Source organism: Pecten maximus, chromosome 18, assembly GCF_902652985.1.
Source record: "Pecten maximus chromosome 18, xPecMax1.1, whole genome shotgun sequence".
NCBI classification, from domain to species: Eukaryota; Metazoa; Mollusca; class Bivalvia; order Pectinida; family Pectinidae; genus Pecten; species Pecten maximus.
In genome coordinates this window covers 1159589-1175817 of record NC_047032.1, presented here as the reverse complement: position 1 = coordinate 1175817, position 16229 = coordinate 1159589, and the positions used below count along the sequence as shown (strand labels likewise).

The 16229-nt window shown below is 37.8% G+C and overlaps 1 protein-coding gene across 1 annotated transcript in view; it reads right to left on the bottom strand.

Annotated features, from left to right (window-relative positions):
- Positions 1 to 14157: 14157 nt before the first annotated feature.
- The window catches only part of LOC117317022, a 30150-nt gene continuing 28078 nt past the window's right edge, over positions 14158 to 16229 (bottom strand). The window contains exon 5 of the mRNA XM_033871804.1: positions 14158 to 16166. Coding sequence (XP_033727695.1) covers positions 15160 to 16166 — 1007 coding nt within the window. The 3' untranslated portion in view covers positions 14158 to 15159. The remainder of the gene's footprint in view (positions 16167 to 16229) is intronic.

Genomic DNA, 16229 nt, shown 5'->3' with positions numbered 1-16229 from the left:
TCATTGACGAGTTCTGAAAGGTCGAAACAGCTATATTATACCCCTAATATCACTGACGAGCTCTGAAAGGTCGAAACAGCTATATTATACCCCTAGTATCATTGACGAGTTCTGAAAGGTCGAAACAGCTATATTATACCCCTAATATCATTGACGATTTCTGAAAGGTCGAAACAACTATATTATACCCCTAGTATCATTGACGAGTTCTGAAAGGTCGAAACAGCTATATTATACCCTAATATCATTGACGATTTCTGAAAGGTCGAAACAACTATATTATACCCCTAGTATCATTGACGAGTTCTGAAAGGTCGAAACAGCTATATTATACCCTAATATCATTGACGAGTTCTGAAAGGTCGAAACAGCTATATTATACCCCTAGTATCATTGACGAGTTCTGAAAGGTCGAAACAGCTATATTATACCCTAATATCATTGATGAGTTCTGAAAGGTCGAAACAACTATATTATACCCCTAGTATCATTGATGAGTTCTGAAAGGACGGAACAGCTGTATAAAATATTTACATTTGCTCCGTATTTCCCCATTGACACAATGCTAAGAGGCAGTTGCCACCATACGCCTATAACACCCAGTGCCTCAGGCTTTAACACCCAGTGGGTCATGTGACATTAAAAAAGGCGGGATTTTTATTTGTTGGCTCAGTTTTTTTTCAAAGTTGACGAAAATGGTAAGACAATGTAAATATAAGTATTGAACAGTAGTTTTAATGTTGTTATAATCGATATGGCAGCAAGATGTATGGTGGGCAAATGTAGCATGGTAACCTAAATGGGAACCTAACGAGTTATCATGCCATTTGCCCACCATATACATCTTGCTGCCATATCGACAATAACAACATTAAAACCACTGATCATTGGTTAAATGACGCCCCTATTATCACTGACGAGTTCTGGCAGGACGAAACAACTGTATCACTGACGAGGCTTGAAAGGACGAAACAGCTGTTTGATGTACCTAGTATCACTAACGAGTTATAAAAGGAAGATACAGCTATATTGTGAATCTAGTATCACTATATATACTGACTAGCTCTGGAAGGACGAAATAGCTGTATGCTGATGCCTCTATTATCACTGACACCTCCTTGCAAAATGAAACCGATGTATGATGTCTAAATCATATTTAAACATGATTTATATGTGCCCATTGTACAATCCACTTTCCTTACGCTCTTTATAAAGATGCTCTGCGTCTATGTTCTGAATTTACAGCTGTTGTCGTTTTTTGAGTTGAAAGGAATTATCTTTTATTAAATAACTTGGACAGATTTCCTGTATCAACAATGTCAACAGATATTGATATTTCAGTTTAATGTATTAAGTCAGACTTTCATTATCAGGGGCACATCTCGATTACCTCTTCCGAATTTGTGATGGACGGATAATAAACTCAGAGGTTAAATTAAATTTTTTTAGAGTTTGTTGTCGAAAAAGATCGAGGTAATTTATAAAAAAATGTCCCTTGAATATTTTATTCAGAAAAATAGCATTGTGTACGATTATTCAAGAAGCACACAACCAAAACGATGCGTAAATGGCACGTGCACGAGCATGACCCTGGAAAATTTCACATGAACTGTATGTGCCTAATTAAAAACGAATTAAGGTCAAATCAGTTAATTTCGTGCTTTATTGAGAACTGGGTTCCAGACTATTTTGATAGCATCCATGAGTTATTTTCAGCTCGCATTTATCAAACGTGCCAATTAAATGTTCGTTTTATATATAATGTATACAAACCTCTATCTGACTTTGTGTCACAGAGTACATAGCAAATTATCTTTTTTTATATATCCATATAGACATTAACAGCAGAAAATTTGAAATATATCTTATGTTGAACACAAACAGGTGATTGTTTCTAAAAATGATAAAAAAAACCAGTTGCATTATCAGTATTTAAGTTATATATCGAATTATTAGCACTATATATCATATGTAAGTTATATATCGAATTATCAGCACTATATATCATATGTAAGTTATATATCGAATTATCAGCACTATATATCATATGTAAGTTATATATCGAATTATCAGCACTATATATCATATGTAAGTTATATATCGAATTATCAGCACTATATATCATATGTAAGTTATATATCGAATTATCAGCACTATATATCATATGTAAGTTATATATCGAATTATCAGCACTATATATCATATGTATGTTATATATCGAATTATCAGCACTATATATCATATGTAAGTTATATATCGAATTATCAGCACTATATATCATATGAAAGTTATATATCGAATTATCAGCACTATATATCATATGTAAGTTATATATCGAATTATCAGCACTATATATCATATGTAAGTTATATATCGAATTATTAGCACTATATATTATATGTAAGTTATATATCGAATTATTAGCACTATATATTATATGCGATCCGAAAATAAAGATTTGAATATCCTGTCATAGTTGAACTGTGATGAATTTTTATAATATGTGTTCAATTCGCATCCATGTATGTAAATACATCGCGATTCAGGTATTGATATAATCTAATAGACGATTGACCACTATGATCATGTCAGAGCCTCGAGCCGACCATCACTCCGCTATTAAGACATTCTATTTAAGAACTTGGACGTGGCGTAGTGGTATAAGCTGCGAGTATTTCTGGCTAAGCGATTAGGTACCGTAGGTCGTGAGTTCGAGGCCCTGTCAGAGTACGAGGGATAAAGTTGTCTTCCTTCGTCGTTTGTGATACTAGGTTATATATATGTATAAATTACGACTCGACGATCCCGTATCACTCGGTTGTCATGTACCGTACCTATGTGCTACAATGGTTCCGCTGTCATTAATTCAATTTCTATTTTGACGATGCTTCCCTTCTGGAACATATGGTCGGTTATGCATGACTAAGTTTCGAAGAAAAAATGGGATATGCATTTTGTTACTAATATTTAAAATAATTTTATAGATATTAGGTCAAATTCTGTCTACAAATCGATATTTGTTTTAATTCTGTCCACAAATCAATATTAGGTCAATTTTTGTATTCAAATCGATATTACATAAAATTCTGTCTACAAATCGATATTCTTTTATAGTTTCGATAATCATGTAAACTTCCTAACATTAGACTTTTTTCTGTTTCGTTCCAAATAATAGACCTTTTGAGTATCGATAATCATGTCAACCTCCAAATAATAGACCTTTTTAGTATCGATAATCATGTCAACCTCCGAATATTAAACCTTTTCATTGCCCATTTTGCTATCTCTGGTATAAAGTAATGTATACTATTAACAAACGCAGGAATAAAAATGTAAGCAATGAGGATATTTTTTTTTCAAATATACACTTGGCCAATTAACTGCTCTTTAGTTAACTGAAAACTATGTGAATATCTTACGTCATACTGAAAGAATTTAAATTGTTAAATGATCTGGAAATAGAATGTGGACATATCATGAAAATCTCCCTGAGGTACTGTTAAAACCATCTATTTACAGCTTACACTGTTTGTAGAAATATCAAATTCCATTCAGGTTGCCAAAGAAACTAAACTATGACAAGTGCGCATTGATAGGTATTGGATTTCAAAACAAGTCAAAATGGACATCAACTTACAGGATCCAAAAGAATCACATAATCGGGATGTTTAGTAGGTCATGTCATGGATATCGTAACAAAACTGTGTAATAACTGTTATCGTGATGACGTGACATGGATATCGTAACAAAACTGTGTAATAACTGTTATCGTGATGACGTGACATGGATATCGTAACAAAACTGTGTAATAACTGTTATCGTGATGACGTGACATGGATATCGTAACAAAACTGTGTAATAACACTGTTATCGTGATGACGTGACATGGATATCGAAACAAAACTGTGTAATAACACTGTTATCGTGATGACGTGACATAGATATCGTAATAAAACTGTGTAATAACACTGTTATCGTGATGACCTGACATGGATATCGTAACAAAACTGTGTAATAACTGTTATCGTGATGACGTGACATGGATATCGTAACAAAACTGTATAATAACACTGTTATCGTGATGACGTGACATGGATATCGTAACAAAACTGTGTAATAACTGTTATCGTGATGACGTGACAAGGATATCGTAAAAAAACTGTGTAATAACACTGTTATCGTGATGACGTGACATGGATATCGTAACAAAACTGTGTAATAACACTGTTATCGTGATGACGTGACATGGATATCGTAACAAAACTGTGTAATAACTGTTATCGTGATGACGTGACATGGATATCGTAACAAAACTGTGTAATAACACTGTTATCGTGATGACGTGACATGGATATCGTAACAAAACTGTGTAATAACACTGTTATCGTGATGACGTGACATGGATATCGTAACAAAACTGTGTAATAACTGTTATCGTGATGACGTGACATGGATATCGTAACAAAACTGTGTAATAACACTGTTATCGTGATGACCTGACATGGATATCGTAACAAAACTGTGTAATAACTGTTATCGTGATGACGTGACATGGATATCGTAACAAAACTGTGTAATAACTGTTATCGTGATGACGTGACATGGATATCGTAGCAAAACTGTGTAATAACACTGTTATCGTGATGACGTGACATGGATATCGTAACAAAACTGTGTAATAACTGTTATCGTGATGACGTGACATGGATATCGTAACAAAACTGTGTAATAACACTGTTATCGTGATGACGTGACATGGATATCGTAACAAAACTGTGTAATAACACTGTTATCGTGATGACGTGACATGGATATCGTAACAAAACTGTGTAATAACTGTTATCGTGATGACCTGACATGGATATCGTAACAAAACTGTGTAATAACTGTTATCGTGATGACGTGACATGGATATCGTAACAAAACTGTGTAATAACTGTTATCGTGATGACCTGACATGGATATCGTAACAAAACTGTGTAATAACTGTTATCGTGATGACGTGACATGGATATCGTAACAAAACTGTGTAATAACTGTTATCGTGATGACCTGACATGGATATCGTAACAAAACTGTGTAATAACAATGTTATCGTGATGACGTGTCATGGATATCGTAACAAAACTGTGTAATAACTGTTATCGTGATGACGTGACATGGATATCGTAACAAAACTGTGTAATAACACTGTTATCGTGATGACGTGTCATGGATATCGTAACAAAAATGTGTAATAACACTGTTATCGTGATGACGTGACATGGTTGTGTTGGTTGAAGATTTCCGTTCGAATCTGTCAGTCTGGGGTGGTTTTTTTAGTCCCTAATGTTTATCGTTACCTGTTCGTCACGGTTAAGTTCATTCAAATGGTGACGCAGTTCTGAAGATACACCTGTACTCAATGTTCATTTGAATTGTGATACTAAAAATTATGAAATTCATTTGAAATTATCGAATTGATTGAATAGTGGTTCATTTCCCCATCCATATTTTGACATTTCGTTAGATCTATTTCGAATTTTGCTTATTTCACCTCCTGTCATAAGCATTTAGGTTCTTAGCCTCACTGACGAATCCTACACTAATTCATTTTTGCTTATAATACTCATTTTAACCTTCTAACCTTTACCACAACAGTAACAACATGTTTATATACACTGCTAACCTTTACCACAACAGTAACAATACTACTAACCTTTACCACAATAGTAACAACATGTTTATATACACTGCTAACCTTTACCACAACAGTAACAACATGTTTATATACACTACTAACCTTTACTACAACAGTAACAACATGTTTATATACACTACTAACCTTTACCACAACAGTAACAAACAACATGTTTATATATACTGCTAACCTTTACCACAACAGTAACAACATGTTTATATACACTGTTAACCTTTACCACAACAGTAACATGTTTATATACACTGCTAACCTTTACTACAACAGTAACAACATGTTTATATACACTACTAACCTTTACTACAACAGTAACAACATGTTTATATACACTGTTAACCTTTACCACAACAGTAACAAACAACATGTTTATATACACTGCTAACCTTTACTACAACAGTAACAACATGTTTATATACACTGTTAACCTTTACCACAACAGTAACAACATGTTTATATACACTGTTAACCTTTACCACAACAGTAACAACATGTTTATATACACTGTTAACCTTTACTACAACAGTAACAACATGTTTATATACACTGTTAACCTTTACTACAACAGTAACAACATGTTTATATACACTACTAACCTTTACCACAACAGTAACAAACAACATGTTTATATACACTGCTAACCTTTACCACAACAGTAACAAACAACATGTTTATATACACTGCTAACCTTTACCACAACAGTAACAACATGTTTATATACACTGCTAACCTTTACCACAACAGTAACAACATGTTTATATACACTACTAACCTTTACCACAACAGTAACAAACAACATGTTTATATACACTGCTAACCTTTACCACAACAATAACAACATGTTTATATACACTGCTAACCTTTACTACAACAGTAACACCATGTTTATATACACTACTAACCTTTACCACAACAGTAACAAACAACATGTTTATATACACTGCTAACCTTTACTACAACAGTAACAACATGTTTATATACACTGCTAACCTTTACTACAACAGTAACAACATGTTTATATACACTACTAACCTTTACCACAACAGTAACAAACAACATGTTTATATACACTGCTAACCTTTACCACAACAGTAACAACATGTTTATATACACTGTTAACCTTTACCACAACAGTAACAACAACATGTTTATATACACTGCTAACCTTTACCACAACAGTAACAACATGTTTATATACACTGCTAACCTTTACCACAACAGTAACAACATGTTTATATACACTGCTAACCTTTACCACAATAGTAACAACATGTTTATATACACTGCTAACCTTTACTACAACAGTAACAACATGTTTATATACACTGTTAACCTTTACCACAACAGTAACAACATGTTTATATACACTGCTAACCTTTACCACAACAGTAACAAACAACATGTTTATATACACTGCTAACCTTTACTACAACAGTAACAACATGTTTATATACACTACTAACCTTTACCACAACAATAACAACATGTTTATATACACTGTTAACCTTTACCACAACAGTAACAACATGTTTATATACACTGCTAACCTTTACCACAACAGTAACAACATGTTTATATACACTGCTAACCTTTACCACAACAGTAACAAACAACATGTTTATATACACTGCTAACCTTTACCTCAACAGTAACAAACAACATGTTTATATACACTGCTAACCTTTACCACAACAGTAACATGTTTATATACACTGCTAACCTTTACTACAACAGTAACAACATGTTTATATACACTACTAACCTTTACTACAACAGTAACAACATGTTTATATACACTGTTAACCTTTACTACACCAGTAACAACATGTTTATATACACTGTTAACCTTTACTACAACAGTAACAACATGTTTATATACACTACTAACCTTTACCACAACAGTAACAAACAACATGTTTATATACACTGCTAACCTTTACCACAACAGTAACAAACAACATGTTTATATACACTGCTAACCTTTACCACAACAGTAACAATGCTTTGATATATGAGAAATAATGAAAATATCTGAAGATTGACTGATCTGATGACATATTCATCAATAAAATCAGGAAATTATATATCATGAAAAACCGTGTTCTATTCCCCCAATATTAGGACAGTATAGATCGAGATAAACCGTGTTCTATTCCCCGATATAAGGACAATATATATCGAGATAAACCGTGTTCTGACCCCGTTATGAGGACAATATGTATCGAGATAAAGCCGTGTTCTATTTCCCCGATATAAGGACAATATATATCGAGATAAACCGTGTTCTGACCCCGTTATAAGGACAATATATATCGAGATAAACCGTGTTCTGACCCCGTTATAAGGACAGTATGTATCGAGATAAACCGTGTTCTGACCCCGATAAAAGGACAGTATGTATCGAGATCAACCGTGTTCTGACCCCGATATAAGGACAATATATATCGAGATAAACCGTGTTCTGACCCCGTTATAAGGACAATATGTATCGAGATAAACCGTGTTCTGACCCCGTTATAAGGACAGTATGTATCGAGATAAACCGTGTTCTGACCCCGATATAAGGACAATATATATCGAGATAAACCGTGTTCTGACCCCGTTATAAGGACAATATACATCGAGATAAACCGTGTTCTGACCCCGTTATAAAGACAGTATGTATCGAGATAAACCGTGTTCTATTCACCGTTATAAGGACAGTATGTATCGAGATAAAACCGTGTTCTGACCCCGATATAAGGACAATATATATCGAGATAAACCGTGTTCTGACCCCGTTATAAGGACAATATACATCGAGATAAACCGTGTTCTGACCCCGTTATAAAGACAGTATGTATCGAGATAAACCGTGTTCTGACCCCTTTATAAGGACAGTATATATCGAGATAAACGTGTTCTGACCCCGTTATAAGGACAATATGTATCGAGATAAAACCGTGTTCTGACCCCGTTATAAGGACAATATATATCGAGATAAACCGTGTTCTGACCCCGTTATAAGGACAATATGTATCGAGATAAACCGTGTTCTGACCCCGTTATAAGGACAATATGCATCGAGATCAACCTTGTTCTGACCCCGTTATAAGGACAATATGTATCGAGATCAACCGTGTTCTATTTCCCGTTATAAAGACAGTATGTATCGAGATAAACCGTGTTCTGACCCCGTTATAAGGACAATATGCATCGAGATCAACCTTGTTCTGACCCCGTTATAAGGACAGTATGTATCGAGATAAACCGTGTTCTGACCCCGTTATAAGGACAATATGCATCGAGATCAACCTTGTTCTGACCCCGTTATAAAGACAGTATGTATCGAGATAAACCGTGTTCTGACCCCGATATAAGGACAGTATGTATCGAGATAAACCGTGTTCTGACCCCGATATAAGGACAGTATGTATCGAGATAAACCGTGTTCTGACCCCGATATAAGGACAATATATATCGAGATAAACCGTGTTCTGACCCCGATATAAGGACAGTATGTATCGAGATAAACCGTGTTCTGACCCCGATATAAGGACAGTATGTATCGAGATAAACCGTGTTCTGACCCCGATATAAGGACAATATATATCGAGATAAACCGTGTTCTGACCCCGTTATAAGGACAGTATGTATCGAGATAAACCGTGTTCTGACCCCGTTATAAGGACAGTATGTATCGAGATAAACCGTGTTCTGACCCCGATATAAGGACAGTATGTATCGAGATAAACCGTGTTCTGACCCCGATATAAGGACAGTATGTATCGAGATAAACCGTGTTCTGACCCCGTTAAAAGGACAATATATATCGAGATAAACCGTGTTCTGACCCCGTTATCAGGACAATATGTATCGAGATAAACCGTGTTCTGACCCCGATATAAGGACAGTATGTATCGAGATAAACCGTGTTCTGACCCCGATATAAGGACAGTATGTATCGAGATAAACCGTGTTCTGACCCCGATATAAGGACAGTATGTATCGAGATAAACCGTGTTCTGACCCCGATATAAGGACAGTATGTATCGAGATAAACCGTGTTCTGACCCCGTTATAAGGACAGTATGTATCGAGATAAACCGTGTTCTGACCCCGATATAAGGACAGTATGTATCGAGATAAACCGTGTTCTGACCCCGATATAAGGACAGTATGTATCGAGATAAACCGTGTTCTGACCCCGATATAAGGACAGTATGTATCGAGATAAACCGTGTTCTGACCCCGATATAAGGACAATATATATCGAGATAAACCGTGTTCTGACCCCGTTATAAGGACAGTATGTATCGAGATAAACCGTGTTCTGACCCCGTTATAAGGACAGTATGTATCGAGATAAACCGTGTTCTGACCCCGATATAAGGACAGTATGTATCGAGATAAACCGTGTTCTGACCCCGATATAAGGACAGTATGTATCGAGATAAACCGTGTTCTGACCCCGTTAAAAGGACAATATATATTGAGATAAACCGTGTTCTGACCCCGTTATCAGGACAATATGTATCGAGATAAACCGTGTTCTGACCCCGATATAAGGACAGTATGTATCGAGATAAAACCGTGTTCTGACCCCGTTATAAAGACAGTATGTATCGAGATAAACCGTGTTCTGACCCCGATATAAGGACAGTATGTATCGAGATAAAACCGTGTTCTGACCCCGATATAAGGACAATATGTATCGAGATAAAACCGTGTTCTATTCACCGTTATAAAGACAGTATGTATCGAGATAAACCGTGTTCTGACCCCGTTATAAGGACAATATATATCGAGATAAACCGTGTTCTGACCCCGTTATAAAGACAGTATGTATCGAGATAAACCGTGTTCTGACCCCGTTATAAGGACAGTATGTATCGAGATAAACCGTGTTCTGACCCCGATATAAGGACAGTATGTATCGAGATAAACCGTGTTCTGACCCCGTTAAAAGGACAATATGTATCGAGATAAACCGTGTTCTGACCCCGATATAAGGACAGTATGTATCGAGATAAAACCGTGTTCTGACCCCGATATAAGGACAATATGTATCGAGATAAAACCGTGTTCTATTCACCGTTATAAAGACAATATGTATCGAGATAAACCGTGTTCTGACCCCGTTATAAAGACAGTATATATCGAGATAAACCGTGTTCTGACCCCGTTATAAGGACAATATATATCGAGATAAAACGTGTTCTGACCCCGTTATATGGACAATATATATCGAGATAAACCGTGTTCTGACCCCGTTATAAGGACAATATGTATGGAGATAAAACCGTGTTCTGACCCCGTTATAAGGACAGTATGTATCGAGATAAACCGTGTTCTGACCCCGTTATAAGGACAGTATGTATCGAGATAAAACCGTGTTCTGACCCCGATATAAGGACAGTATGTATCGAGATAAACCGTGTTCTGACCCCGATATAAGGACAATATATATCGAGATAAAACCGTGTTCTGACCCCGATATAAGGACAGTATGTATCGAGATAAACCGTGTTCTGACCCCGTTATAAGGACAATATATATCGAGATAAACCGTGTTCTGACCCCGTTATAAGGACAATATATATCGAGATAAACCGTGTTCTGACCCCGTTATAAGGACAATATGTATGGAGATAAAACCGTGTTCTGACCCCGTTATAAGGACAGTATGTATCGAGATAAACCGTGTTCTGACCCCGTTATAAGGACAGTATGTATCGAGATAAAACCGTGTTCTGACCCCGATATAAGGACAGTATGTATCGAGATAAACCGTGTTCTGACCCCGATATAAGGACAATATATATCGAGATAAAACCGTGTTCTGACCCCGATATAAGGACAGTATGTATCGAGATAAACCGTGTTCTGACCCCGTTATAAGGACAGTATGTATCGAGATAAACCGTGTTCTGACCCCGTTATAAAGACTATATGTATCGAGATAAAACCGTGTTCTGACCCCGTTATAAGGACAATATATATCGAGATAAACCGTGTTCTGACCCCGTTATAAAGACTATGGAGAAGGCGTGTAGTTAAAACATTTATGTACCCGTCATACAACACATGTCGAATACTAAATATCAGTCATGTAAGGGACACATACAACTGTATCGTCCTTCTAGGACTCGTCAGTGATGTTAGAGACACCATACAGCTGTTTCGTCCCTCTATAACTCGTCAGTGATGTTAGGGACACCATACAGCTGTTTCCTCCCTATATCACTCGTCAGTGATGTTAGAGACACCATACAACTGTATCGTCCTTCTAGGATCCGTCAGTGATGTTAGGGACATCATACAGTTGTATCGCCCTTCTAGGACTCGTCAGTGATGTTAGAGACACCATACAACTTTATCGTCCTTCTAGGACTCGTCAGTGATGTTAGAGACACCACACAACTGTATCGTCCTTCTAGGATTCGTCAGTGATGTTAGAGACACCATACAACTGTATCGTCCTTCTAGGACTCGTCAGTGATGTTAGAGACACCACACAACTGTATCGTCCTTCTAGGACTCGTCAGTGATGTTTGGGACATCATACAGCTGTTTCGTCCCTCTATAACTCGTCAGTGATGTTTGGGACACCATACAGCTGTATCGCCCTTCTAGGACTCGTCAGTGATGTTAGGGACACCACACAACTGTATCGTCCTTCTAGGACTCGTCAGTGATGTTAGGGACATCAAATAACTGTATTGTCCTTTTAGGACTCGTCAGTGATGTTATAGGCACCACTCAACTGTATCGTCCTTTTAGGGCTCGTCAGTGATGTTAGAGACACCACACGTCTGTATCGTCCTTCTAGGACTCGTCAGTGATGTTAGGGACATCATACAACTTTATCGTCCATTTAGGACTCGTCAGTTATGTTAGGGACACCATACAACTGTATCGTCCTTCTAGACCTCGTCAGTGATGTTAGAGACACCATACAACTGTATCGTCCTTCTAGACCTCGTCAGTGATGTTAGGGACACCATACAAATGTATCGTTCTTCTAGGACTCGTCAGTGATGTTAGGGACACCATTCAACTGTTTCGTCCCTCTAGGACTCGTCAGTGATGTTAGAGACACCATACAACTGTATCGTCCTTTTAGGCCTCGTCAGTGATGTTAGAGACACCATTGAACTGTATCGTCCTTTTAGGCCTCGTCAGTGATGTTAGAGACACCGTACAATTGTATCGTCCTTCTGGGACTCGTCAGTGATGTTAGGGACACCACACAACTGTATCGTCCTTCTAGGACTCGTCAGTGATGTTAGAGACACCATTCAACTGTATCGTCCTTTTAGGCCTCGTCAGTGATGTTAGAGACACCGTACAACTGTATCGCCCTTCTAGGACTCGTCAGTGATGTTAGGGACACCACACAACTGTATCGTCCTTCTAGGACTCGTCAGTGATGTTAGGGACATCATACAGCTGTTTCGTCCCTCTAGGACTCGTCAGTGACGTTAGGGACACCATACAACTGTATTGTCCGTCTAGGACTCGTCAGTGATGTTTGGGACACCATACAGCTGTAACGCCCTTCTAGGACTCGTCAGTGATGTTAGGGACACCACACGTCTGTATCGTCCTTTTAGGACTCGTCAGTGATGTTAGGGACACCATTCAACTGTATCGTCCTTTTAGGACTCGTCAGTGATGTTAGAGACACCATACAACTGTATCGTCCTTTTAGACCTCGTCAGTGATGTTAGAGACACCGTACAACTGTATCGTCCTTCTGGGACTCGTCAGTGATGTTAGGGACACCATACAACTTTATCGTCCTTCTAGGACTCGTCAGTGATATTAGGGACACAACACAACTGTATCGTCCTTCTAGGACTCGTCAGTGATGTTAGAGACACCATACAACTGTATCGTCCTTCTAGGACTCGTCAGTGATGTTAGGGACACCATACAGCTGTTTCGTCCTTCTAGGACTCTTCAGTGATGTTAGAGACACCATTCAACTGTATCGTCCTTCTAGGACTCGTCAGTGATGTTTGGGACATCATACAGTTGTATCGTCATTCTAGGACTCGCTAGTGATGTTTTGTGATATGTTGTAAATCAAACATGGTTACCACTGTGTCTAAATCTAGCAATGCCAGAGAGGACATTCATTCTCCGTCCATGGTTGATGTCAATGTTCCGCAGTCGCAGACGTAATAGGCACACATAGAAACATCTCTAGACACCTTGAGACATTCGGATACATTTAATTAAAGTTCCTTGATTACAATAATTAGTCGGACGCTGGCCATGTAGTTATATAATCTAGACACCGATAAATAGGCCTACCTTGCATGTTCACGTAGAGTTTGACAGGAAACTCATCCACAGGAATATCAATAGTTTAATGTGATATTATTAAATTAATAAATTCTTTAAATAATTAAATGAAAAAAAATGTATCTTGACAAATGATGTGGAAGCCTGGGCGTACTGGCGTACATCTGGCTACGCGCCTGTTGACACTGCCTTACTTGCGCATTTCCCCCGACAACCACAGTGATTGTCATGTATGTATTTTACCAGTCGGTAATTGTCGCTATTGTCCATACTGTAGGTCAATTAGTATAACGGAAGTCACTCACATGTTTGTATACTATAGCAATACTGTCCTACTATGCTAAGCGTTTGTATGACCATGATCGACGTATAATAAAGTCACTTGTACCAGGAATACGATGTGGTGTTATGACAGTGATGTTCTTTTTAACACAAGAAAATAAATCATGTTATAAGAAATCTGTGTAGGTGGACGATTGTGAGACTATGTAAACTGTCTTCTTGTTATCAAACGTCCGTTAGAATAACGACGGACAATTGTAGACTTGTCTCAGACCCAACATTCCTGCTGGAATACAAGAGGAGGGTTGTCGGTCAAAGAATTTCATTATGCCATTTTATGATCTGATTGTTGATAATACATTATGACGTTGTCATTGAAGGAAGTAGATTATCCGTCCAAGACCCTCTGTGACCCTGACAGTGTTACAATACACCAGGATCACCATGTTATGGGTTAGTTATGTGGGGCTCGCTTGTGTGGAGGATTTACACACATGTTGTTTGGATTGACTGTCATATTTATTCCATTCTACCTTCTTGTCTCCTTCCTGGAGAGTTCCTAACATAACACACATGTTGTAATTACGGAGTTACCTCCCTTGCACCATAATTAACACACTGTATGGTTCACGTGTATTGTATATATAACAACCACTATCTTGGCTGTATCCCCAGCCTCCTTTTGTTTATCATTACGGCCACAGTCAGTTAGATGCCTGTATGAATTTAGGACATGTGTTCATAATTATCTTATTTAACTATGATTCGAAATCCTTAGCACCGTGGTATAAGTTCGTGCGTCCAAGTTTATTTCAAAATAATTTGTAACTAGAATGTTCACGCATTTTTATAAAACAATGTTTTCGTTTGTTTAGAGTACTAGTCGTATTTCACTGCATCCTCGGCAGATGTTTGTGCAGGATGAAGTTCATTAAGCGAAGCGATTCGAGAACTGTAAAACCGAAGGAACTTTGAAGTGTATCATCTGTAAGTTTCATTAGCATGAATCCGTCGATCTGCTGAGACCTAAAATCTGCCTCGTATTTATACAGGTTAAGTCTTCCCAACACTTGCGCTACACCATCAATTGTCATTTCGGCTAAGGGCATATGGGGGTCAAAGGTCGCCTTGCTTTGATCAGGCCGTTTATCTTGGTCCTTCCGCTTCCGGTGTGTGACGTAGTACTCACCGTTTCCATGTTTTCCGTCGTTACACTTGTTGTCTGTTTCTCCTTCACACTTGGAGGGTAAATAATCGTAATCGATATCAGGTTCAGTGAACTCGCCAGGTGTCTTGCCTTCAACATCAACATTTTTCCTCTTTTCACACATTTTCAAAAGTTCTTTAGACAACTGTCTTTGAAGCACTGTTTTATTTTTCTCGTAATGTGGCATGGACTCCGCTCCCCTCCGCTGAGCTTTCCTCTCACCATCAAACTCGTCCTGGTCAGGTTGTGATCGTACGTACACATTAGATGTCCCTTTTACAACGTCTAAACCACCTCGGTTCCTTGGAGGTAACGGAGGTACGAGTTCATCCTCAGGTGGAGCCGTCGGCTGATTCCTCTGTCTGGGCTCCGGAACAGGTCTCTTCATGTCCCGTATTTCGTCTAAGGGTGTGTAATCTTGACTGAATACGTGAATGACGTCATCACCTTCCCCTGTCGTTGTCTGTGACGGCTTGTCGGCTGGTCGTCTTTTGTTGTCGGCAGCTTTAGTCGTTGGAAACTCGGAGTACCTATGTTTATCTTCCTTTAGCGAAGGCTGGAATTGCTGGGGGTTGGGAACTGCGGATTTTTCCTCGGGCCACTGAAGCGATAGGTAACGGTCCGGAACTAGGAACTCGCACATTCGAGGCGTTTCAAACGATTCCTTTTTGTCCATAAAAACAGAAATGTCTGGAATATAAAACATGCAATACTATACTATCATTCATTACATTTGATAAATGTAGGTGATAA